Source organism: Adiantum capillus-veneris, chromosome 21, assembly GCF_014529385.1.
Source record: "Adiantum capillus-veneris isolate H3 chromosome 21, ASM1452938v2, whole genome shotgun sequence".
Lineage (NCBI taxonomy): Eukaryota > Viridiplantae > Streptophyta > Polypodiopsida > Polypodiales > Pteridaceae > Adiantum > Adiantum capillus-veneris.
Genome location: NC_140951.1, coordinates 82,268,227 through 82,294,019, shown reverse-complemented (window position 1 = coordinate 82,294,019; position 25,793 = coordinate 82,268,227). Strand labels below are relative to the sequence as shown.

General features: G+C 46.4%; 1 protein-coding gene across 7 annotated transcripts in view; it reads left to right on the top strand.

Annotated features, from left to right (window-relative positions):
• Positions 1-25,793, top strand: part of EMB2757 (Transducin/WD40 repeat-like superfamily protein) — a 66,743-nt gene that overhangs the window by 29,144 nt on the left and 11,806 nt on the right. For 5 of the 7 annotated variants that reach the window (XM_086493856.1, XM_086493855.1, XM_086493852.1 and 2 more), the window contains exons 4-10: positions 11,239-11,295; positions 11,433-11,578; positions 11,656-11,717; positions 12,154-12,244; positions 12,755-12,821; positions 12,907-12,989; positions 13,065-13,156. In XM_086493856.1, the coding sequence (XP_086349982.1) occupies positions 11,239-11,295; positions 11,433-11,578; positions 11,656-11,717; positions 12,154-12,244; positions 12,755-12,821; positions 12,907-12,989; positions 13,065-13,156 (598 nt within the window). Of the gene's footprint in view, positions 1-11,238; positions 11,296-11,432; positions 11,579-11,655; positions 11,718-12,153; positions 12,245-12,754; positions 12,822-12,906; positions 12,990-13,064; positions 13,157-13,485; positions 14,006-25,793 lie in introns of all 7 variants that reach the window. The other 2 variants (XM_086493858.1, XM_086493853.1) reach the window with 2 other exon arrangements.

Here is a 25,793-nt window from a genome sequence, read left to right as displayed (position 1 = left end):
CACTGCGCAGGCGCATCCGCCATAGCCACATGAGCTCACGAGCTCCTCAACTCGCTTGATACTTAAGGGGAGGGCACCCCTCGGTACATATACCCTGTCAACTCCGCTCTTTTGTGCGCATATGGGTTCTCTACTCGTCATGTGGCCAATAGCACATCGTATCCCATGAGACAAGTGGGTGTCCATGTATCTGGGCCTCGTCACAAAACCATCTTCCGTAAGCTGAAGGAGATGCTCTCTGTAGAAAGCCATCTTCGTGCCCAGCTCCTGCGCTGGCTGTATCCATGTCCTCTTGGTGTCTAGCTGAGTCAAGTCCTGGCGAATGAGCCTGGCGATCTCGGACTGTGTAGAGTCAGAGAGGGCGCATCCAGTTAGTACTGGAAGGGAGGCTATCTGTCTATGCTGAACCCATGATGTCATCTCCCCATACCAGCATGCTGTATCTCCCTGCATGGCCAATTGTTGAGAGAACTCAAGTGCAAGGCGTGCATATTTGTCTATGCTGAAACCATGATGTCATCTCCCCATACCAGCATGCTGTTATCTCCCTGCATGGCTAGCTGTCGAGAGGACTCAAGTGCAAGGCGTGCATATCTGTCTCTGGGAAGTTCCCACATGCGGTGAATGAAGGAGACAGATCTGTTGAGCGCCTCAACCACTAGTGGGGGGGCAGCTAGCTCTGCTCGTACAATAGCATGTAGTACTGAAGCCTTGGCTCTAATGAGCCGCGAGATCATAGAGACCAGAGGCTTCTCCATGTCCCCCCATCCATCACTGCGGCCTGTCCTCCCGTGATGATCCAGTGAAGGTCCCCAAATCTCAGCTCCATTAAGGAATGCAGAAGCCGCCAAAGTGTCAAAGAGCCAGAGCTTCGTTCGAGGCTCCTGGAACTGAACCTGTGAACACATCCTTTCCAATCTACCCAATGCTGCATGGGCTCTGGTCAATCTAGTCTCTGCTGCCCTCAATGAAAATGCTGGCCCACTAAACACCACTCCAAGGTAAGTGTAAGCATCTGTATACTCCACCTTCTGCTGGCCGTATGTGAATGCTAGCGGGGACCTCCTGATCCACTGTGGGGTGGTATTAAATACCATGACCTTGGTTTTACCAAGGTTGACAGACAAACCACTTTCCTGGGCAAACCTATGCAAAGCATCCAAGTGACATTGCATCCCCTCCGGAGAGTCGGAGACCAACACAATATCATCAGCATATAACAATATTGGAATCCATGTCCCTGCCAGCTGTGCACCTCTATCACCATCTCTCTCAATGTAGTCAGAAACCTCATCCACATACATACCAAATAGAGAGAGAGAGAGAGAGAGAGAGAGAGAGAGAGAGAGAGAGAGAGAGAGAGAGAGAGAGAGAGAGAGAGAGAGAGAGAGAGAGAGAGAGAGAGCTTTATTAACGTCTTCGAAAGGCCGAACTCGACCTATGAGACAATATCATATACATGTGTTGATGCTCTAGGCATCGGAAAAAAAAAAAAAAAGGGTACAAACTGAAATGAGCCTGATGATGCGTGAGCACACCTCGACACGAGGACCCACACTATACATTGTACACCACATGCACCACCCTACCACACCCTTTTGCATAGTAGAGAGAGAGAGAGAGAGAGAGAGAGAGAGAGAGAGAGAGAGAGAGAGAGAGAGAGAGAGAGAGAGAGAGAGAGAGAGAGAGAGAGAGAGAGAAGCACATCGTATTCCATGAGACAAGTGGGTGTCCATGTATCTGGGCCTCGTCACAAAACCATCCTCCGTAAGCTGGAGGAGATGCTCTCTGTAGAAAGCCATCTTCGTGCCTAGCTCCTGTGCTGGCTGTATCCATGTCCTCTTGGTGTCTAGCTGAGTCAAATCCTGGCGAATGAGCCTGGTTATCTCGGACTGTGTAAGAGTCAGAGAGGGCGCATCTAGTGAGTATTGGAAGGGGGGCAATCTGTCTATGCTGAACCCATGCGCCTGAAACCATGATGTCATCTCCCCGTACCAGTATGCTGTATCTCCCTGCATGGCTAACTGTCGAGAGGACTCAAGCGCAAGGCGTGCATATCTGTCTCTGGAAGTTCCCATATGCGGTGTATGAAGGAGACAGATCTGGTGAGTGCCTCAACCACCAGTGGGGAGGCAGCTAGCTCTGCTCGTACAATAGCACGTGGTACTGAAGCCTTGGCTCTAATGAGCCGCGAGATCATAGAGACCAGAGGCTTCTCCATGTCCCCCCATCCATCACTGCGGCTTGTCCTCCCACGATGATCCAGTGAAGGTCCCCAAATCTCAGCTCCATAAAGCAATGCAGAAGCCACCAGAGTGTCAAAGAGCCAGAGCTTCGTCCGAGGCTCCTGAAATTGAACCTATGAACACATCCTTTCCAATCTACCCAATGCTGCATGGGCTCTGGTCAATCTAGTCTCTGCTGCCCTCCTTAATGAAAATGCTGGCCCACTAAAAACCACTCCAAGGTAAGTGTAAGCATCTGTATACTCCACCTTCTCCTCTCCGTATGTGAAGGCGGGTGCTGACCTCCTAATCCACTGTGGGGTGGTATTAAATACCATGACCTTGGTTTTACCAAGGTTTACGGACAAACCACTTTCTTGGGCAAACCTATGCAAAGCATCCAAGTGACGTATCCCCTCCGGAGAGTCGGAGATCAACACAATATCATCAGCATATAACAATAGTGGAATCCATGTCCCTGCCAGTTGTGCACTTCTATCACCATCTCTCTCAATGTAGTCAGAAACCTCATCTACATACATACCAAATAGAGTAGGAGAGAGCGGGCAGCCCTGCTTCACCCCAATAGTGGAGTAAACCGGTGTGGATAGACCCTCTGGGGTGCGTACATGCCCCACTACTGACCTGTATAATGCCATGACCCCCCAAATGAGCTCTTTGGGTACTCCCATCTGTTGTAATCTGCGCATCAATCTAGCTCTGGGCACTGTGGCAAATACTTTGCGGAAATCCACAAAGGTACAATAGATCCGTCTCCCATGCGCTCTGCCCTCCTCAATGATGGCTCTGAGTGTCAAGATATGGTCAAGAGTAGAAAAACCCCTCCTGAAACCTGCCTGCCCGGCTGCGCGTATCCCCTCTCTGCCCATCTACTCAGCTGCTGCTCAAGAATAGATGCGTACAACCGTGCCAATGTGTGTCCAATCATGATAGTGCGATAGTTCCGAGGCTCCATGGGGTCTTCTGACTTGAAGATAGGTACAATAGTAGATAGGCTCCAAGTATCAAGCAAGCCCTCACACATGGCACGGTTAAACATAACTGGTAGAAGCTCTGCTAGTAAATCTCTGGCATGCGTGAAATGCTTAGCCACTAGGCCATCATGATCATATGCCCTCCCAATCCTCATCCTGTCAATGGCCTTCCTCACCATCTCATCGGTGAAAAAAGAACATGTCTGTGGGCATGATCGGGGGGGTTGGGAAGGGGGGGCTGCTCAGGAACTGTGTACAAAGATGATGCATACTGGCCCCAAGCCTCTGTAGAAGTGATGGCAGGGGGGGGGGGGGGGAGTGCTCATGAAAGAGCCTCCATGCCTCACGTGAGTCCTGACTCAAGAAAAGCTGGAATCGATCCTGCTCTAGGCGAGCCAAAAAAGCCCTCTTCTTCCGCCGCACTAGGTGTCAGAAGTCAATTTGTGACTGCCTGTGAGTGATGTCCCCCAAAAGCACCTCCTTTTGAAGTCTAGCTCTGCTCACGCTAGGTATGTGGGTATGCCTCTGCTGCTGCATCATGTAGTGTCTGTGTCAGTATAGTAGTAAGCTCCTCCAGAGGTCGCCCTGGATCCTCTGTGCACAGGCGTCTGTGGATCCCATCTATGTATACAGAGTCTGTCTCTCGTGTAAAGGTGTAGCGAGTAGGGGCTGCTGCCCGTCACCTGTGTGCTACACTAAACTGAAAAGAAATGGTCAGCGACAGAAGAGCATGATCCACTACCACACCAACAGGTCTGGGTCCCACCGTAATGTCCTAGATACTAGAGATCACGCTCAGCTGTGCCGTGACATAATCCATTGTGCTGGCTCCATGTCTGTGTGGAAAGCACGTAAAACCCCCGGCAACGGGAAATCTCCGTAGGCCATTCAAGATGGCCAATCCATGTGCAATCCCCATGTCTATCAAGTGTCGTCCATACTCAGTGTGTTCTCCATCTTGTGATAGTCTGGATAGGCCCGTGTCTGCAACATCCAACTCTCTCAGCATCTCCTCTGAAGTATCATAAAATACTGTCTGATGATGGGCAGTCCTAGCATTGAAATCCCCTAGAATGATGATGTCACCATCTCTAGAGAACTCCCATATGTCATCATCCAGAATAGAGAAGGGGGACTGTCCTCTGGGTGGTGCATAAACTGACGTACTCGGGGGAAAGTAGCAAATAGCAATGTAAAGATATCTGCCTGTCTCTGCTCTCAGTCTCACCCACATGTACCTAGCTTGCTCATCCCTGCGGGCTATATGTATCAATGGCTGCAACTCCTCCCTGAATAACACTGCCACTCCTCCTGAGCCCCGCTCTTTGTGCTCTGATCGTGTCTCCTGTCTACAGGCTGTCTCCCATCTATATCCACTAATATGAGGCATAGATTGCCCCGGTGCCTGATGTGTCTCAGAGTAGACAATGTCTCTTCCCGTAAAACTATCCTCAAAGGCACCCACATCAAGGCGCATAGATCCATTGCAATTCCAAGTGACAACTTTGAGTGTGGTCCCATAGGTCTTGCACCGTCATGTGGAGCGCCGCTCTATAATCACCACTCGGCCATCTCTGTAGAAGGCTGTCTTTCCCTTCTCCCTTGCCGCTTGAATCTTTGGCATTACCTCTCTCATATGCGCCAGCTGTGTGAGAGTGAGGTCATCTCCAAGGAATATGCCCGTTTTCTTTAGTGTAGGGCGCTTCTTCAAGAAGTCCTTCTTTGCCTCCATGGATGGGAAACGGATGATTAAAGCTCTCCCTTTTGAAGTCTCCCCATTGCCTTGTGTCTTCTTCCCTACCCTCCATGCCTTTGTATGAGTAGCCTCACTACCCATCATGCGGAGAAGTTCTTCTACTTCCCCTTCCACATCATCTCGGTCTTTTAGACCGGTTACTCTTATATGCAATGCTCTAGTTTTCCTTCGTTGCTCTTCTTCTAGAGTCATGTTGATGATTGTAGGAGTGGGGACGGATGTGGTTTCTTTCCCTTTCCCTTTCTTAGCGACTTCTATCCATTTCTCGGCCTCATCCGCCTTCTTCTGTGTCTTCGTGATCACATCCATCCACGAAGACGTCTTTACCACCACCTATTTCTCCTCCTCTGTGATTATTCGTACCTGCTCCTTGATGACCTTGATCTCGTCTATCACCGAGGGCTGAAATTCCCCTTCTTCCAGTCTACTGCTTACTCTATCCACAAGTTCTCACTTGAGGGTTGTGACCTCTTCTCTAAGTGCCTGTGAATCCGCCTTAAATGGTTGTAGCTCTGCATGCAAGTCCTCTTTCTCCTTCTTCCATTGTGCGCTTTCAGTAAGAAACATTTGAAGAAGGTTGGCCTTCTCTTTCCACCATCCCTCCGTCTCTGCTTTCCATTCTTTCATCTCCCTTTCCATTTGTGTTATCCGCTTGTTTGTAAGCGCAAAAGTTGCCTTCGTATGGGGCTTACATATCGGCGAAATGATCATGGCCTCCATTGGTGAAGCGCTCATGGCCTCCATTGGCGATGCGGATATAGCTCGATGCTCTGGCTCGGCTGAGTCCATGCGGACAGGGCACACTAGAAACCTATCCAAAAACAAGGATAGGTGAGCGAGGGTGTATCCTCCTCAGCTCGACAAACCCCCTGGTCCACTCAAGGAATCATCACAACCTCCAAAACAGCTCGATGCTCTGGCTCGGCAGAGTCCAGGCGGAGAAAACAAAGCCCCCCCCCCCCCAGCAGAGTCAGCTCATGGCTTTGACAGGCCCCTGTTGGGCGCTGGCTCAATCCACGCGCAGCCCCCTCTGTGGGAGAAGCTCGCCTGCTGCAGCCTCTGCGTGTCCTGCACCTGCGCCCTCTTCAGCCTGCGCGCTGAACCTGCTGCAGTCTCTGCGCGCCTTGTACTTGCTGCGTCACCTGCGTCACCTCTTGCTGCCCTGCGTGCCTTGCATCTGTTGCGTCACCTGCAGAGAGAGAATCTCCTTGCGCGCTGTCTCCTGATGCCCGAAACCCTACCACACAGGCAGAATTGCCCTGCGTGCTACCTCTTGCTGCCCTGCATGCCTTGCACCTGCTGCGAGACAGAACCTTATGCGAGAGAGAGAGAGAGAATTCAACTCACCTCTTGCGTCACCTGCAAAGAGAGAGAATCTCCTTGTGCGCTGTCTCGTGATGCCCGAGAGAACCTTACGCGAGAGAGCCTGCGAGACAGAACCTTGCGCGAGAGAGAGAGAGAGAGAGAGAGAGAGAGAGAGAGAGAGAGAGAGAGAGAGAGAGAGAGAGAGAGAGAGAGAGAGAGAGAGAGAAGAAATGAAATGAAATGTTATATTAACGTCTTCAAAAGGCCAAAGTGACCTATGAGACCAGAAAGTTACAATGTGGTGGATCTGATACAAAGTCAGAGTAACAAGATGACAAAATGACAAAATAACATATTATGGAATCCTAGACTGCTGGGTGTGGACTAAGCTAAGCAGCTAAAACAGCTAGCTAGGATAGGTAGATCATAGGAGATCCAGCATCGGTCGCTGGCGGATCTCATCAATCTCCTCCATGGTCAGTAGTCTGACCGGGCGTTGTGCATGTCGAGCCAAAGTGACCTGGATCCTCTGATGCAGCCTTTGTCGATGTTGTGTAGTCCTCTGCAGTCGTGCGTCTCGATCTCCCCAGCTCAGTCGCTTGTTCGATCAGTATGCCTCTGGTGTAAAGGGACGAGCTCTGCTGTGGTAGTAACTCCTGGTGTCCAGTGGCAGCTCTAAAGAAGTCTGTGATCTGTCTTTGAGATTGGCTAATCTTTCCTCTCATCAAGCTCTCTGTGTGTCTGCGTAGCTCGAGCAAAAACAAACCCAAGCATCTTTGATCCTTGTACCGCATGATTCTAGAGAATGGTCCAAAGCCCTCTCTGAACAAGCAATGGAAGCGGCCTCGTATCTCGTAGTAGGTGGGGTAGTGGCATGTGTAGTGCAACTGTCTCAGGCTCGATGTCACACAGGGGGCATGTCCTGGCCTCTGCTGGTACTCCGCTGTATCTCCCAGTCTCGATCCGCAGCTGGTGTGAAGATGTGCGTATCTGGCCAATAGCACAGTGCACCCTGTGAGACAGGTGAGTGTCCATGTATTTGGGCCTCGTCACAAAACCATCCTCCGTAAGCTGGAGGAGATGCTCTCTGTAAAAAGCCATCTTCGTGCCTAGCTCTTGTACTGGCTGTATCCATGTCCTCTTGGTGTCTAGCTGGGTCAAGTCCTGGCGAATGAGCCTGGTGATCTCGGACTGTGTAAGAGTCAAAGAAGGCGCATCCAGTGAGTACTGGAAAGGAGGCAATCTGTCTATGCTGAACCCATGCGCCTGAAACCATGACGTCATCTCCCCATACCAGCATGTTGTATCTCCTTGAACGGCTAACTGTCGAGAGGACTCAAGTGCAAGGCGTGCATATCTGTCTCTGGGGAGTTCCCACATGCGGTGTATGAAGGATACCGATCTTGTGAGCGCCTCAACCACCGGTGGGGAGGCAGCTAGCTCTGCTCGTATAATAGCACGTGGTACTGAAGTCTTGGCCCTAATGAGCCGTGAGATCATAGAGACCAGAGGCTTCTCCATGTCCCCCCATCCATCACTTCGGCCTGTCCTCCCGTGATGGTCCAGTGAAGGTCCCCAAATCTCAGCTCCATAGAGCAATACAGAAGCCACCAAAGTGTCAAAGAGCCAAAGCTTCGTCCGAGGCTCCTGAAACTGGACCTGTGAACACATCCTTTCCAATTTACCCAATGCTGCATGGGCTCTGGTCAAACGAGTCTCTGCTGCCCTCCTCAGTGAAAATGCTGGCCCACTGAAAACCACTCCAAGGTAAGTGTAAGCATCTGTATACTCCACCTTCTCCTGTCCGTATGTGAAAGCGGGCGCTGACCTCCTGATCCACTGTGGGGTGGTATTAAATACCATGACCTTGGTTTTACCAAGGTTGACGGACAAACCACTTTCTTGGGCAAACCTATCCAAAGCATCCAGGTTACGTTGCATCCCCTCCGGAGATTCAGAGATCAAAACAATATCATCAGCATATAACAATAGTGGAATCCATGTCCCCACCAGTTGTGCACCTCTATCACCATCTCTCTCAAACCTCATCTACATACATACCAAATAGAGTAGGAGAGAGCGGGCAGCCCTGCTTCACCCCAACAGTGGAGTAAACCGGTGTGGATAGACCCTCTGGGGTGCGTACATGCCCCACTATTGACCTGTATAATGCCATGGCCCCCCAAATGAGCTCTGTGGGTACTCCCATCTGCTGTAATCTGCACATCAATCTCGCTCTGGGTATGTGTCTAATGCTTTATGGAAATCCACAAAGCTGCAATAGATCCATCTCCCACGCGATCTACCCTCCTCAATGATGGCTCTGAGTGTCAAGATATGGTCAAGAGTAGAAAAACCCCTCCTGAAACCTGCCTGCCCGGCTGCGCGCATCCCCTCCCTCTCTGCCCATCTACTCAGCTGCTGCTCAAGAATTGATGCGTACAACCGTGCCAGTGTGTGTCCAATCATGATGGTGCGATAGTTCCCAGGCTCCATAGGTCTCCCAACTTGAAGATAGTTACAATAGTAGATAGGCTCCAGGTATCAGGCAAGCCCTCACACATGGCACGGTTAAACATAACTGCCAGAAGCTCTGCTAGTAAATCTCTGGCATGCATGAAATGCTCAGCCACTAAGCCATCATGATCATATATATATATATATATATATATATATATATATATATATATATATATATATATATATATATATATATATATATATATATATATATATATAGAGAGAGAGAGAGAGAGAGAGAGAGAGAGAGAGAGAGAGAGAGAGAGAGAGAGAGAGAGAGAGAGAGAGAGAGAAAGAAAGAAAGAAAGATTTTTAACGTCTATGTCAGGCCGAAATCGGCCTATGAGACAAAACAGATGTACATGGTGTGTATGTCATCCGTCTATCGGAAAGACAAATGAAACAAAACTGATACAAAATTGAACTGAATGTAGGTAGTGGAGTATCTGAGGAGGGATGGAGCTCTATCTCTCTAGGGGTATATGCATGTCTATATGCTCAAGGTAGTACAATCATGAGAATGCATCAAGCTATCTAGCTCCATCCTGTACTAATGGGGGGATGTAAGATGTGGTACATGGGCGGGGCTGGTGCCAAGGCTACCCGGATGAAAGCTGTCGGGTCGGCCCTCATCTGAGCTACTCGCTCCTCAGTGGCACAGCGCTCCCGGGCTCGGATCTCCTCGATCTGTCGGTGGTGGGAGCTCGCGCCCCTGTAGCCTGTGACTCGTGGTCGCCGTCTAGCTCGGTTCACCTCCGCCTGTGGAAGTGTCACTCCCCTCTGAGTGTCTGGTGAGGGAGGGGCGGCAATCCTCTGAAAGAAGTCTTTGAGCTGCGACTGTCTCCCCTTTGTCTGTGTAGCTGTGTGTGGCTGTAGTAGTGTGTCCCGATGGCTCTGTATCTCTAGTAAGAAACGTCCGAGCTGTCTCTGATCTCGAGAGTCCATGATCTCTCGGAGAGTGGGCTGTCCTCTGAATAAGGCCTCATACCTGCCTCTGATCTCAGTGTATGCTCTGCATCTACATACAAAGTGCTCCTCACTCTCTACCTCCTCTGTGCAGGCTCTGCAGACTCGCTCCTCCCTGGGAACACCAGTGTGTCTCCCGATCTCAATCTCTAACCTGTGTGAAGCCACTCTCAGCTGACCAATCGCCACCCGTGAGCTATGTGGCATATATGTGTCCATATAGCGTGGTCTCTGTATGAACCCCCCAGACAATATGGTGAGAAACTGGTCTCTGTAATCTGACATCCTCGTCCCCAAGCCAAGTGACTCCCAGACTCTCCTAGTGTATAGCTGCCACAGATCCTGTCTCAATACCAAGTTCCTCTCACTGCGAGAGAGGTGAATATATGGTGAGTGGGGGTCGTACTGGAATGGTGGTAGGCTCTCCATGTCAAGACCGTGTCCCTCAAACCATGCTCTGACCTGTGAGTACCATGCTCTCTCATGCCCACTCTCTGATAGCTGTATAGCTGCCTCAAATGCTCTACGAGTAAGTCTGTCAGGAGGTAGCTCTCTCATCCTCTGGAGGAAGCAGACTGTCTGGAATAGTGCCTCTACAACCATAGGTGGTGTGGCGAGCTCGGCTCTAATAATGTCATGTGGCACTGTCTTCTTGCTGCGGAGCAAGCGTGAGATCATACATACCTGTGGCCTCTCAAGCTGTGTCCACTGGTCAGCTGTCAATCCTGGTGCCCATACTGCCGCCGAGTACATCAGGGCCGGGGTGACTAAGGTGTCGAAAAGCCACCCCTTCGTGCGGGGCTCCTGAAAGTGTGCCTGGTGGCACCTCCGCTCTAGCATGGTCAGAGTTGCATATCCTCGGGTGAGCCTGTCAGCAGCAGCCTGCCTCATAGTGAAGGGTCCTGGTAGGCTGGTGAATGTGATGCCAAGGTAGACATAGGAGGTGACTACATCAACTTGTCCTCCTGCTGCTGTGAAGGTGGCAGCGCTCCTCACTGCACTGGATGTGTGAAAGATCATGACCTTGGTTTTGCCAAGGTTCACAGTCAACCCCTTTTGTGTGCTGAATTCGTCCAAGGCCTCAAGATGGCGCTGCAAGCCCTCGGGTGACTCTGAAATCAACACAATATCATCAGCATATAACATGATGTGGACCGGAGTACCTGCCAAGTCGCTCCCCTCTCCCCCTGCTCGCAGTATGTAGTCGGAGATCTCGTCGATGTAGAGCCCAAAGAGTGTCGGGGAGAGTGGGCATCCTTGCTTAACACCAATGGTGCTAGCAATGGTCTCTGAAAAACCGCCTGGGCAACGAACCCGACCTGTCACCCTCTCGTAGAGAGTATATATGGCCCAAATCATCTCTGTTGGTACCCCAATGAGAGAGAGAGAGAGAGAGAGAGAGAGAGAGAGAGAGAGAGAGAGAGAGAGAGAGAGAGAGAGAGACTCTTATGGTTAAGGTGTTATGATTTAGTCAGGGCCGTGATGGCACATTGAAGGTTTGGGAACTTGCAGAAGGACGCTTATCAAGGTTGGTACAATTTAGAGTCTATTTTTCATGCTTCTATTGACAAAAGTTGCAATTTCCTTGAGGCATGGGAATTTTGGAAAGTTGATTCTTGACTCTCATAGTGGTCAACATGTATTCTGAAGTACTCATCTCTGCAGGGAGCCTTTGTTGATTATCGACACAGAGGCTTACCACTTTTGTAAGCTTTCAATATGCAGACCTGCTTCATGTGCAACGGATTCATCAGCGAGTGAAATGATAGATGCATCGACTGATTCTTCAGATGATAATAATGGTGAGATAGGTGAGTAATTGTAATTCTAGAATGGACTTGGAGAATCTATAGTTACTTATTTGTAGGTATGGCTTTAACCAAAGCAGGGTCTCTCTCGAATGTAGAAAGAAAGAATTATGTGGCGCTAGCAGGAAAAGATCCCTCTATGGTAATATAGATCCCCCCCCCCCCCCCCCCCCCCCCCCCCCCCCCCCCCCCCCCCCCTCCCCCCTTCCCTTCCTTGCTCCAATTTTACCTCCAACAACGAAAGGTACACCCCATGTGCATGTGAGCACGTAGGCACACACTACATGAAGAGGTAATGTCAAATTTGATGGCTTACAAGACTTTGATACCTCTTGGTCAACCTAAGCCTTTAGAGTGCACGTGCGCACGCGCGTGCACACACACACACACATTGAGAGAGCTATTGACAACAGTGTACACACACATCTGGGAGAGGAATGTGAACCGATACACATTTTGTGTAAGTTAATGAAGCAACATTTTAGTGGAACTTGATGCGACTGAGCAAAACATATAGTGTCTATGTGCTAAGTCAATTAAATATGGAGTAATTTTGACCTTGAGCTTGTGTTGCAAAGGTGGATGTATGGGACATAGATGCTGGTAATCTAGCCATGCAATTTGGCCGGGATACATCGGTGGAGTTGCTACCTCATAAAAAGGCTTCTGGTAGGTTGCTATTTATCAGCTCATATGTTATCGAAAAGCAAACCTGATGTGAAGCAATGCCATAATTTTTGGACTGGATTGTACAAATTTGGGTAGTCTGATTAAGTATCTAACGAGTGCGGTGTCAGACCTTGTGACTGCTAACTGAATTGTCACATCTTGCGATACCTTGACGGGCTGCAGAGCTCGGGGTCTATCTACTGATTCCTTTTACCTTGTAGAACCCTTGACAGCTGCTTCAGATGCAATTTCTTCACTTAAATTGAGACTCCTGTTCAAGAACTAGCCTGCATTTGGCGAACGGAGCTCAACCCTAGCCAGTATCCTAATCATTTCTGTGCATTTTTCTGTCGGAGTTTGTAGCAAGGATGCTAAGGCTATACCACCATCAACACATAGGTCCTGCTCTGTATTCTGTGGCTTTAGGCCTTGTACAAAAGGCGTGTTCCTTTAGTCTTGTACAGTCTCATTGTTCAGCAAGAAGTGTTTTTGTTGTGCATTTAAATGCAGGAATGTGCATGGCCCTTCAAGCATTCAACCAAATAAATGGAGAAGGGTTTCTACATGTCGTTGCTGGGTAAGTTCCTATGCAGGCCTTGAAAGCACCTGTGGTTCTTCAAAAACAATTTTAAGGCTAAAAAATGCTGTTTCTGTTTTTGAAGGTATGAGGATGGAAGCTTGGCAATGTGGGATGCAAGGAATCCTAAGATACCTTGTCTAACAACATGCCTTCATCAGGAGCCAGGTCCGTGTCCAACAATTTTTGCGCTTTAAATTCTGCATAGAGTACCTTGTTTGATTGTTGATTGTTTTTCAATAGTGTTGAGCATAGCACTAGATGGCCCTTGCCAAGGCGGAGTGTCAGGATCAGCAGATGAGCGATTAATTCTTTTTTCTCTCGACTATCAGCAGGTTCTTCTTATAATTTCTTTGTTTTAGATGAGCCAACATGAGTTGGCTGGTGGTGTTATTTTGTGCCTACACAATTTTATGAGAGTTTGTCTGGATTTAATATACTCTGTAATGCTAAATTTAACAAGCAGAGTGATTGTGTCAAGTCTGCAAAGTGTGTCAAATCATTCTAAGATTAAATGTACCCAGGCATGACTTGGCCTCAAACGAAGGTTGTTTGTTGTTTGAGAAAACATAGCTGTATCAATCATTGAAAGCCTCAAAGGAAAGTTTCCCTTTGTTTATTGGCCAAAAAACAAAAACAAAACGGTGCCATATTTACTGTGCAGACACGCAAATGCAGGGGGCTGAACTTCTTCTTGCTGGGACTAAATTCTTGTCACAGTGCTCAGGAGTTTCAAAGTTCGGAAAGGATGAAGTAAAAGCAAGAAAAATGTTGCTATAATGGTAATGTAAACACTTTTTATCACCAAAACTATGCTTTACACACGCCGTAAGAAAAAAAGACGCAAAAGTAAGCAAAATGTTGCTATAACAGTAGATGTTAAAGATTTTAATGGTCAAAACTCTACAACACATGCTTCTTGAACACATCAGAGGGGTACACAAAACCTGTCATAAACAATATACAATCGGACACTTAAATTAAAGTTCCGCTGCTAACCAAATTGCATGAGAGTCAGGGCATTGGGTGCTCAAAGGGTTTCAGGGTTGGCAACAAGCAGGAGTGCCGGAGACGGGACTTTCTGCAGATTCGTGTCAAGAGGGTGGTAAGGGTGGAGCTTCGCAGGGGAGGGAAGGGGTCGACAGAAGGTGGCCCGTGGCAAAGCAGATGACAGTTACTTAGAGGTCAGATGGGCAGTCCCTCTAAAGTTACTCATGATTCTTCAATGTTTCTTTCTTTATTGATTGCCTGCAATGTTTCCTAAGCTCAGATGGAATGCCTGCAACTTTCTATGGATGGGTAATGCTTTCCAGCCCTGTAAATCTAGAAGCCTCTGGCAATGCCTTTACCTTCATGTTATTGGTGAGAAGGGGTTGTGTCGTGTGCAAGGTACATGAAGATGGTTTCTCGATTGACCTGGTAAAGGTACCTGTAGGTCTAGTGCACTCATGAAGGCAAGTGAAATCTCTTTTGGGCTTCAGTGGCCTCTTACAAAAGTTTATCAAAGATAATGCCAAAATTGATGAAACCTGCTTTATTGGTTGGGTTGGATCAGTCGTTTCAGACATTGAAACAGCTTGTTAGATGTTGGTCAATTCACCAGATAGGGAATCTCAATTTACCCATGGACAGGATGCCGTTGATTTGCCTATCAATGCCATCCATCGTTTACAAGATGGTAGGCCTGTAGCCTTCAAGAGCCCTATGCTCGCAGATTAGAAGATGGTGTTTCAACATAAAGGAGCTTTTAATTGTCGTTCGTGCCTTGAAGATTTGCTGCCACTAACTTTATGGTGCTCCCTTCATCCTTTTCTAAAATATCTAAATGGTTTGATGGCTTAACTCGCACAAGAGTTTGAACTGGAAGGCTACCTAGTACCAAGTAGATTGTAAACTCTCTTAGTCACATTGCTATGCTCAAGCCTCTCTTCTTCCAAAGATCTCAACTAACTTCTACCTTTCTTTTAGAAGGCATTGAGAACATGATTCTCACTTTGGTGGAGTTAAGTGGAAAGCTCACTTTTGGTTTGTTAACTAGGAACCTATGGTGGCCCAAACGCTTGTTGTAGATAAAATGATGTTCTCGACTCTACTTTTCAAACACGGCAAAGTATATGTGCTGGATGATAGGGATGTCTACTTAGTGTAGGACACCTTGTGTCACAAACTGCTGATGTGTCAAGACAGTGAAGACCCAGCGGGTTAGGCCTCCCTAAGCCTAACCCTAGCCAACAATCTGCCGATCCCGGCCGAAGGGCCTAAAATCAAAAGAAGACGAAGTTTTCACCAACCTATTGATCCTAGCTGAGTGGCCCAATTATTAAAAAAGGTTAAAATCCTCCTAACCACCAGCTAACTTAAGGGACCCCATCTGATGGGGCCCAAAACGTAAAATAAGGAGAACCCACTTGTGTAACCAACTGATGACGTGGCAGACCACTGCACGGACAGCCCGCAATCTGCACCGTGTTTTGCGTTGACAGCTGCTGACGTGGCAGCGCTGTACGGACTGCCCTAGGGCGAGTGCTTTGGACTAGATGTTTTTAGATTGCATGCTTTTCATGTAAATGAAGGACCGAGGGCCTTTAAATATGTATTGTGGGCTCTCTCTATGGCATTCTACCGGGTGGAGAAGCAGAGCAGATCCACAAAGTTGTACACTGTTCAAGCAATATAAAGAAATACCGAAAGGGGTGCCATCATTTGGGACGAGTGCTCTCTTGGGATGGAACTTTGCCACTCCGTGTATTGTGTACCGTGCATCTCTTTCAAATCAATTGTTTTGAAGCATCTAAACTTTGTTAAGTCTGTTCTTTTCCATTAGCACGTGTTGCCCTTCCGTTATAGTGGTATTAGAGCTCCAATCGTGTGCTTTTTTGAAAGCATACCAGTCCTACCAAGAATCGACAGAGCACCATGGCGTTTCTGGATTCTAAAGAGTACCTGTAGTTTCTTCTCGACGAGCTCCGTGACATCCTTTCGCGGCATCTTCAACAGAATCTCCCAATGTTGCAAAAGTCTTCAACAGGTTTTGAATTACATGTTGCCCCCTTTGATGCCACAAGTGGTACTACCTCCTCCTACGCTAGAAAGTGCAAGAGCCTCTAACCGACAATCCCCTCAGCCTTTTGTTCCAATTGGGGGTGTTTTTAGGAATATGGTACAGTGGCCTGACCTTGATCCAGTGCAACCGCCATTGCCACCGCCACCCCCACCACCACCGCCACCTGAGTATAGTGGTTGGAGCTCGTATGGATACCCCTACTATCCACATCCAGGTTTTGCACTGAACCAACCAAAAGATTTCAAGGATGGTGGGATGACAATAAAAATTTTCACTTTTTTTGGAGTGAAAGATCGAATGAAGGCCTTACATTCCTTCAACAATTTGACAACATCTATGCTTTGGGGAACTAGATTGAGGAATCAAAAATCTCTCGGGCTGCAGGATTTCTTAAAGATAATGCTATGCAGTGGTGGAGTTCAATCGTTACCCAATTGCATGCTCGAAGGACTTGGCAGGCTCTCAAGTCTACTTTTGCACGCATTTACATGACCTCCTTGTCCGAAGTCCAGATTTTGTGGGAAACATGAAAATGCTTGCCATAGAGACCATGGAAGACTACAACCAAAGGTTTCTCAATGTCTACCTTCCGGTGTCTTTCTTCAAGATGATTCTCTTGGAGGATCAATGCGAGCGAAACACAATTGGACTGCCATCACCGTTACATGAGTATTGTCTTTCCTAGCAAGTATCAACAATGCAAGAACTTCTGGACCATGCTTGGTCGGTTACAAGCTTATGGAAGGAAAGCTAGAGTTTACTTCAAAAGAAACCTCGGCAACAAATTAGAATCCTCGACCACAATGAACAAACTTCTTAGGATTCTCGTGAAATTCAACCTCAAGGGCCTCATTTGATGCCTCAACAGCGAGACACTTTATTACAAGAAGGCTGATGCTTTGGATGCTTTCAATCTGGGCATAATTTCATTAATTGTCCCCTACAAACCGATAGTCCCGTTGAGTGGGCCCCTGCTCCAATAGCTGATAGAGCCTCATGACCACCTCCGGGTAAGCAAGCTAGACTTGCAATTGGGCTTGTACTTGATATTTATGGCATTAATCTTGAAAGTCTTAATGAATTGTGCAAAGCATATGAAAAAATCAACGGCTTGAAAGCTCTAATCTTTTTTGACCCGGGAGCTACTGAGAACTTCATCTATCCCAACTTCCTCAAGCAGATGAACTTTGAGCTAGCCACTAGGAAAACTCAAAAGATGGTACCTTTCAGTGGTGCTCTTCTATTAACCATCCAAGGATATCATGGAAAAGTAGAGTTTCATATCATGAAGTTGGGCAATTGTGACACTCTTTTGGGCATGCCTTGGCACGACATGAATGAGGCGACACTCCAGATTCGGAACCGTACGATTACTTTGATTTAGAAGGACGAGCAAGTTGTCCTTAAAGTTCAATTGTCCAAACAAAACTCCGAATGAATTTTCTAAGCTTTGTATGTAGATACTTTTTGAACTTCGCTTGAAATCTTCTTTAGAATTTGATTGAAATGGATGTTATCTGTTTAGAACCTGTCTTGGTGCCGATTTGAGAATTGCTTGACTCTAGTTTTGATATTGGTTTCAATGGTTGGTGATTTACTCCCAGGAGGGGTACTGAAGAGAATTGATACTTGATAATGCCTGCACATATTCATGGCGTGGACGCTTGTGGTTATTTGCAGGGGGAGTACTCAGTATTGAATGTTCGAAAAAGTGGTGTTTTTTTTGCTCATGGCTCAGACCTGGATGGTTATTTACGGGGTAAGTATTGAAAAAGTCTGAGCAGTGGTTGCTCTCGACACCTCCAAGTGACGCAAGTTGTGGTTTGGGGAGCGTTTAGTTGTAAAAGGCCTCTATATCTCATGGCCCGGACTTCTTTAGGTTTTTTGTGGGAGGAGTGATGAGGGAGTCGTTGAACAGCTCATGGTCCAGACCAGGATGGTTATTTGTGAGGGGAGTGTTCATGAGTGACTATATGTTTTCGTGCCTTGTAACATGCATATGTAAGCATTTGTGTTGCATCGTGATGTGCCAATCACTGAATGTTCCTAATTGGGTGAGATCGCATGGGTATGTAATTTTAGTGCATGGAGACACCCGTTACAGAACATCACAGTCGGGGTGTGATCTAATTTTGATACGCCAGAATATCAAGAGCTTTGATATGGAATGAGAAAGCTGAATGTCCCTCGAAATTTTTTGAGCTAACTTGAGTTGTTTTATAGATGTAATTGCGGACGAGCACTCTTCTTTCAAGAAGGGGGGATGTCACAAATTACTGATGTGTCAAGCCACTAGAGAACTAGCGGGTTAGGGCTCCGTGAGCCTAACCTTAGCCACCTGCAGATCTCGGCCGAGGAACCTAAACCCCAACAAAATTAGAAGAAGACGAAGTTTTCACCAAACCATTGATCCTCACCGAGTGGCCCAGAAAGAAGAGTTAGGATGAAAACCCTAACCCCCAGCTAACTTATGAGATCCCATCCTATGGGGCCTAAAACATAAAATAAAGCAGGACCCACTTGCGCAACCAACCGATGACATGGTAGACCACTGTTAGACAGTCTGCAATCTGCACCGCGTTTTGCGTTGACAGCTGCTGACGTGGCAACGCTATACAGACAACCCCCAAGGCGAATGCTTTTGGACGAGACGCTTTTAGACTCCTTGTTTTTCATGTAAACTGCTTTTGAAGGGCCTAGGGCCCGCTCTCGGGCATTCTACCAGGTGGAGAAGCAGAGCAGAGCCACAAAGCTGTATACTGTTCAAGCAATATAAAGAAATACTGAAAGGGGCGCTATTGTTTGGGGCGAGTGCTCGCTTGGGGTGGGACTCCGCCACGCTGTGTCTCGTGTGTCCTACATCTCTTTCAATTCAATTGTTTTGAAGCGTCTAAAGTTTGTTTAATCTGTTCTTTGGTACCCTTCCGTTACACCTTGGCATACATATGACTTTGGTCTTAGTGAACTAGTATCTCAATGGGCCGCACACAAAAGTTTCCGGTGAGAAAGGCGTATGGAGTGTGTGCAAGTGTTAAAGAATTAACATTGAGCAACAAAACATGTTGGAATTTAACATTTGCTACAATTTCTGGATCGCAAACGAGCTAGCATATGGATGGAGTTTATTATTTCATGATCCTAGACTAGTAGGGACAAAAACATGGAGGACTCTGACATCCGTTACAAATTGTGGATTGCAAATGGGCTAGCATTTGGATGGACTTTGTAATTGCATTTCCTTGCACAAGTAGGTGCTTAATGCCATTAGGTATCCACAATTTTAAGATTAAAAAGTTGGAAGGCATAAGAAAGGCATCTTTTGAGGTATTGGGATGCTTTATTTGTTTTAGAGCGAGTAGGTATCATTTGAAGAATTATCCGATTGATGAGATTCACTCAAGATGGCGAGAGGCTGCCGATTCTCTCTGAAGACGGTAAGGAAGCTTAAAGAAAAGCGGAGTGCAAAAAAGCAGAACCTGTACTCGTAGAGTTTGACTAAGCACTTGGCAAAAAAGACAAGCTAGTCGATAAAGCACTCCCAGAAGAAGAGGAAATCAGCGGATTTCCCTGGTTATTTGGGTAGCGATTCGACTCTCGAGGTGGTAAGTAGATCCAAGAAACGTGTTCGTTTCGAGGATGATCGAAATTTCTCTTTGTTTGCAAAGTATTTCGACAGCTAGTCGTCCTCTAGTTCGAGAGAGTATAAGAAAAAGCAATGAAAAAGCCACAAAAGCAAGAAAAACACAATTTTGAAAAAGTCTAGAATACGTAGGGATCCATGTAGCAGGTCAACAAAGGAGACTTCATCCTCTGTTGACAGTTCAGGCAATGAACAACAAGACAAGAAGACCAAGGAGTTCAAGGATTGGGGTTAAGCAGTCAAGTTCGACACGTTTTCAGGCTACCAAGACACCCATCGAGCCCTTGAATTCATACAATAGTTTGACGTGGCCTTCTCAGGAGGTTGTTTCTTGCAATGCTCCAAGGTACAAAGGGTAGCATCTTACTTGAAAGGAAATGCACAGACATGGTGGTCTATGTTGTTGTTGCATAGAGAAGTAGCTAAGAAGTGGGTTAAATTCTAGAGAGTTTTTAGTTTTGCCTGGATAATGGAAGAATATGAAGAAGATGTTATCGCGGCTTGGCATTATTTGAGAATGACTAAGTAAGAGACTTTGGATGACTACTGCCAAAGGTTTTGGATTACCTATTTTTTGCTAGTGTCCTCGTTTTGGAGGGTCACTTTGAAGGACTAGATGGAGCGGTTTTACTGTGGTTTGCCAAAGAGAATCGACAGTATTGCCTGCAATTGAAGTCTGACTCCATTCAAAGACTCATGGGACATGCCAAGCAAGGTTTTGGTTTGATTCCAAGGGACAAAAAGAACCAAGGGAACCGGATGATAGTTTATTAGAGGACTCCGAAAAAGTAAGGGAATCAAGTGATAGTACATCCGAGGGTTCCGAAGAAGCAAGGGAATCAGCTGATGGTTCATCAAAGAACTTTGACGATTCAGATTGAGGTGCTAGTGGACAGGGGAGACCAGTGGGGCTACCAACAGTTTACAGGGCACAAGAAAAGAACAGAAAGGTAAGCTAGGTCCACCGGATAATTTGGTCAAGGGCACTTTCTATCCCTCGATGCAAAGTGGATGGAGGTGGAGAACATCGCAAATTATCTTAAGTTTTGAGTTGTACCTTGAAGCTTTTGGAATACTAGAAGTGTCTATGCCAAAAGTTATCGAAAAATCAACAGGTTGAATCTGGAGACTGGTGCAGTGCAGACTGCACAAGGAAGGAGCCACTCCACTCCTTTGTCACAGATTGCCTAGATTGAATAAGGCCATTGATTTCTCTTTGAGATTTGAGGGATACTGTTAGGCTGATAGTATTTTGCGGAATGACTTTATGAACAGATGTACATTGATTGGATTGAAGACGTGCTCTTTCATGTGAGTATTGTTAGAGACATGTAGAGAAAGATGAAATGTTTGCAACATTTTGTCCGATGAATAATTTGACCTTAGTGCATCTAGACATCTGTTAGAGATCAACGAGATCTGGATGTGATGGCTAAGTGAATGAGGATTGAATGAGATTCTAGTGATCAAGATTTCTATCTAAATGAGATGATTGGATATTGTTGTGAGTGCACCAAGAGTTCCAAAAGGATGAGATGGCTGCACAGTGATCTAGGTGCATCAAGAGTTTGGATGGGATGAAATGGCTAGATTGAATGATTGAAACACGGTTTTCAGTGTGAACTACGTGTGTGATTCTGTGGATTGCATGCTTAGTGAATGTACTGTCTCGTGGGGATAGTCATGTTGGGCATGGTTTGCTTAAAATGTGAAAAGACAGTTAATGAATTTGATAGTAACAAGATTTAGGATTAAGAAATCTGCAAAAACTAGTTGTGATTACTAAATAGATTACGATGATCATGATTGGTATTGAGACACTCGATAGGAGTATAAAAAAAATTGGTATTGAGACACTCGATAGAAATATGATTGATTAGTGATCGATGTCTTTTTGCTGGATTTGTGGAGTCTAGTGCATGGGTACATAAAGTCAATGTCTATTGAAGAAAGTTCTATCCTTTCGTTGTTTTGCAGGCGTAAGCAAGGATGATTACAATTCTTTCAAAAGAGGGGAAAGTCACAAGTTGGTGACATGGCGTGCCTAACTGGAAGGAAACTAGCTGAGGGGACAAGAAGATTTGAACGTTGTAGAAGTGGCCGAGAGGCCTAAGGGGTTGGGATTTAAAAACCTAACCCCGTGACAACTTGTAAAACTATAGAGCACTGACCGAGGGGCCTAAACCCTACGTACAAAAGCTTGACGTCTGGATTGATTCTCGTAAATTGCGCTGACATGTTGACATGGCACGTTGTACGGGTTTCCGTGTTTTGCGCTAGGCTGAAAGGTTGGCACATTTGCGCATGCTTTTGGGTGCAAAAGCTTTTGGATTAAGTGCTTTGGGGCTCTGCTTTTGGGCATCCCTTGTACGTTTATAAGTGCCTAGTGGGCCTCACTTTGGAGAGCATCTGGACGTAGAGTCTTGGACAAAAGGACCCTCGGGAGTTGTACTTTGCGAAGGGTAATAATAAAGAAATATGGCCAGTCTTTGGGGCCAATTGCGTCTTGGCTCAGAACTCCGCCATGCCATCTCTCTCTCTCTCTCTCTCTCTCTCTCTCTCTCTCTCTCTCTCTCTCTCTCTCTCTCGTCAAGTTCAGCTATTTGCAGATTTTTTGTGTTACTATTGATTCTTGCTTGGAGTGTCCAAGTCTGTAACATCTTGCTGGTCTTTGTGTAACCAACTTGGACACCCCAAGTCTAGAATCTGTCGCGACACGAGAGAGAATCACTTAAAATACTTCACAACTTTAAAATCACAGTTCAATTTGGTCGACACGGCCCGGCGTAGTTCGGTGCCCAGAGAGATTGGCCCCAAAGACTGGCGCCCCTTTCAGTTATATTAATCTTTGAGCAAAGTACAACTCCCGCAGGGTCCTCGCTCTTAGACTCTGCGTCTAGATGCTCTGAGAAGTGAGGCCCTTAAGGCTCTTTTATTCTTACAAGGGATGCCAAAAGCAAAGCCCCAAAATCATTTAAACTAAAAGTAAAAGTTCCAAAAGCAATTGTTTCCAAAAATCTGCAGTAAAAACAGTCAGCGTAATTTGCGAAAATCCGTACAGCTTGCCACGTCAGCAACTGTCAACGTAGAACGCGGAAATCCGTACTGTCTGCCACGTCAACATGCCAGCGCAAATTCTGGAAATCCGTAACACCTGCTGCCATGTTATCTGTCCGCCCTATTTGTTGCCACGCCATCAATTTGTGACATACAGGGGCCCCCTCTTGAAAGAATTGGAATCGCCCTCGATTACGCCTACAAAACAGCCAGAGGCCATAAACCAGTTCAGTAGATACTGACTCAAGTATCGACGCACTAGATACGACACATCTAGCACTTGTACGAAGACGACAGTCACATCACTGCACATGACATCACATAACAAATCAATCACATAAACATTCATTCCAAATCTCAGACCATGACTGCCAGCAACGTATTTAGTAACCACATTTAGATCAATTCCCCACCTCACCGATGTTGGGTTAACTAATCCCATATTGCAATCATGTCTATAGAGATTTTTTGACTCATGCACTGTCGTGTGCAAGTAGTCATTCGCCTCAAGCACTATCGTGTGCAAGAATCTGTCGCCTCAAGCACTATCGTGTGCGAGAATGTCGCCTCAAACACTATCGTGTTCAAGAATCTGTCGCCTCAAGCACTGGTGTGTGCGAGAGTTCTTTTTCGGGGGTCCCAATCCATCACCAAGTTCATACTGTATAGAGTGGTTTAATCATTCATTCGATTGAATTAGTTGTGATCCATGCTTCGTTATCAGATTAATTCGAGAGCTATCACTGCTCCAAAATCATCATAATCTCATTCTTAATCTTGTTATTTGTTCACACATAGCAGGACCTTCCATAAAACATTAGTTTCATTCAAAAAATTCATGATACTTATCTCGTTCATTCTAGAGCGGTCATTGCTCAAATTCGTCATCCATTATCATCGATTTCACCTATTATCTGCACATGTTAGCAAGTTCTTCCAGACAACATTAATCTCATAAATAAAAAATCAGCTTCAGAAATTCCTATTTCAAAGTTCTTCATTCACATACTTAGTTCATACTTAACACAGTGTTTCAATCATCTAGTCATCTCATCCGTCAAGAAGTCTTGATGCACCTAGATCCCTGTGTAGCCATCTCATCCCGCAGGAACTCTTAATGCGCTCACCACAGTATCCAGTCATCTCATTCATATGGGAATCTTGATGCACTAGAATCATTCAACATGCGTCATCATCCATTCAAATTCATCATTCTTATCTTGAATCGAAAGGATATTCGATTCATTCCTGAGCTTCCGTCGCTCTCGATGTCACCATCTCATCCTTGATTTCACCTGCAAACAGGCAAGGAGATGGCTCACCTCGTTGCAAAAGAGTGGATGTCCAGCTCCGTGCTTCCCAATCCATACAGAAGCGAGTTCCTCAATCATATTTCTGGTTAACTGTCACAAACAACCAGATTGTCAGTACATCAGTATCTCTTTCAATGTCCTTTCCAGTATCGGGTTCATCTTCTGGTCAACAGTTCTATTCCAGCTCTTCCTGCGAGTAAAGCTTCCGCTTTTTTGCACTTGTCTGTCTTTTCAGGTTTCGTCTCGTCCTGAGAGGGGAATGAATGGCCTCACGCCATCTTGAGTGAATCTCATCAATCGGGTAATCTTCAGGTGTTTCGCAAATCTCGGGTCTCTGGAGTACTTCATCAATCTTTTCACACCCATGTCAACCTACAGTGGACGCTTGTATTTTGCTTTGGTAAACTTTACCAAAACATTTGCCCAAATTTTCATTCTTTTCTTTAGTTCCCACGTCGGATTTCAACTATTCGCCTTCCCGTTGAGAGGTGTTATCTCCATCAGATTCTTCAAGAGAACCCATGTGTAATCTGGGATTCTGTATGGCTTTATGCCCTGTAAGATAGAGCGATGAAGACGGGAGCGTGCTTGTGCGATGAAGTAAGGGTGGGGTTGGCTAATATGTCCAGAGTTGGGACCCAAAGATTCTTCAGTAACAATTTCCGATGCGCGATGAAGTAAGGGTGGGGGTGGCTAATATGTCAAGAGTCGGGACCCAAAGATTCTTCAATAACAATTTCCAAAATTGTGCCCAAGTGGTCTGTCTGCTTTTTAGTAGGACCGGTAAGCTTTGAGAAAAGCACATGCCTGATGCTCTGATACCACCGTAACCAACTTGGACACCCCAAGTCAGAATCTGTCACAACACGAGAGAGAATCACTTAAAATACTTCACAACTTTAAAATCACAATTCAATTTGGTCGACATGGCCCAACGTAGTTCCGTGCCTAGAGAGATTGGCCCCAAAGACTGGCGCCCCTTTCGGTATTTCTCTTTTATTAATCTTTGAGCAAAGTACAACTCCCGCAGGGTCCTCGCTCTAAGACTTTGCGTCCAGATTCCTTGAGAAGTGAGGCCCTTTAGGCTCTTTTATTCTTACAAGGGATGCCAAAAGCCGAGTCCCAAAATGAGGTAAACTCAAAAGCAACTGTTTCCAAGAATCTGCAGTAAAAGCAGTCCGAGTAATTTGCGGAAATTCGTACAGCCTACCACGTCGGCAGCTGTCAGTGCAGAACGCTGAAATCCGTACTGTCTGCAACGTCAGTATGCCAACGCAAATCCCGAAAATCCGCTGTCACGTCATTTGTCCCCACTGTCTGTTGCCACGTCATTAGTTTATGACACTTTGAGGGCCAGGATGGCTGATGCTGCTACCATGCTAAAAAATGCTAGGGGTTGAGGGTACCGATGGGCTGGCATACCCATAGAGTATTGGTGGTACTGGCTTCTAATGCTCCAAGGGTTTACCCCTTGGGTCGGGAAAGGCTATTTAAGTCCCCATGACTTCTACTCTGCTTGTCACAAACGGGAGCGCATAACAATAAGAAATACTCGGATAAATAGAATTTATCATCTAATACTGAAGCCAATATTGAAACCTTGAGTTTGGGAGTAGATCCCAACTCAAGAGTTTACCACTCTCAGATGTGTGGATCTACTCCCAAACTCAGGGTATGAGACCAGGCTGATCTGGGCACAAGGTCCTTGGGAATCTCAACATCCGGATCTCAACTCAAGAGTTTACCACTCTCAAAACCGTGGATCTAATCCCAAACTTAGGGTACAAAACTTTGAGTTTGGAGTAGATTTCAACTCAAGAGTTTACCACTCGTAGATCCATGGATCTATTCCCAAACTCAGGGTATGAAACCCTTGGGCTGAGCTGGCTCTATTTCCT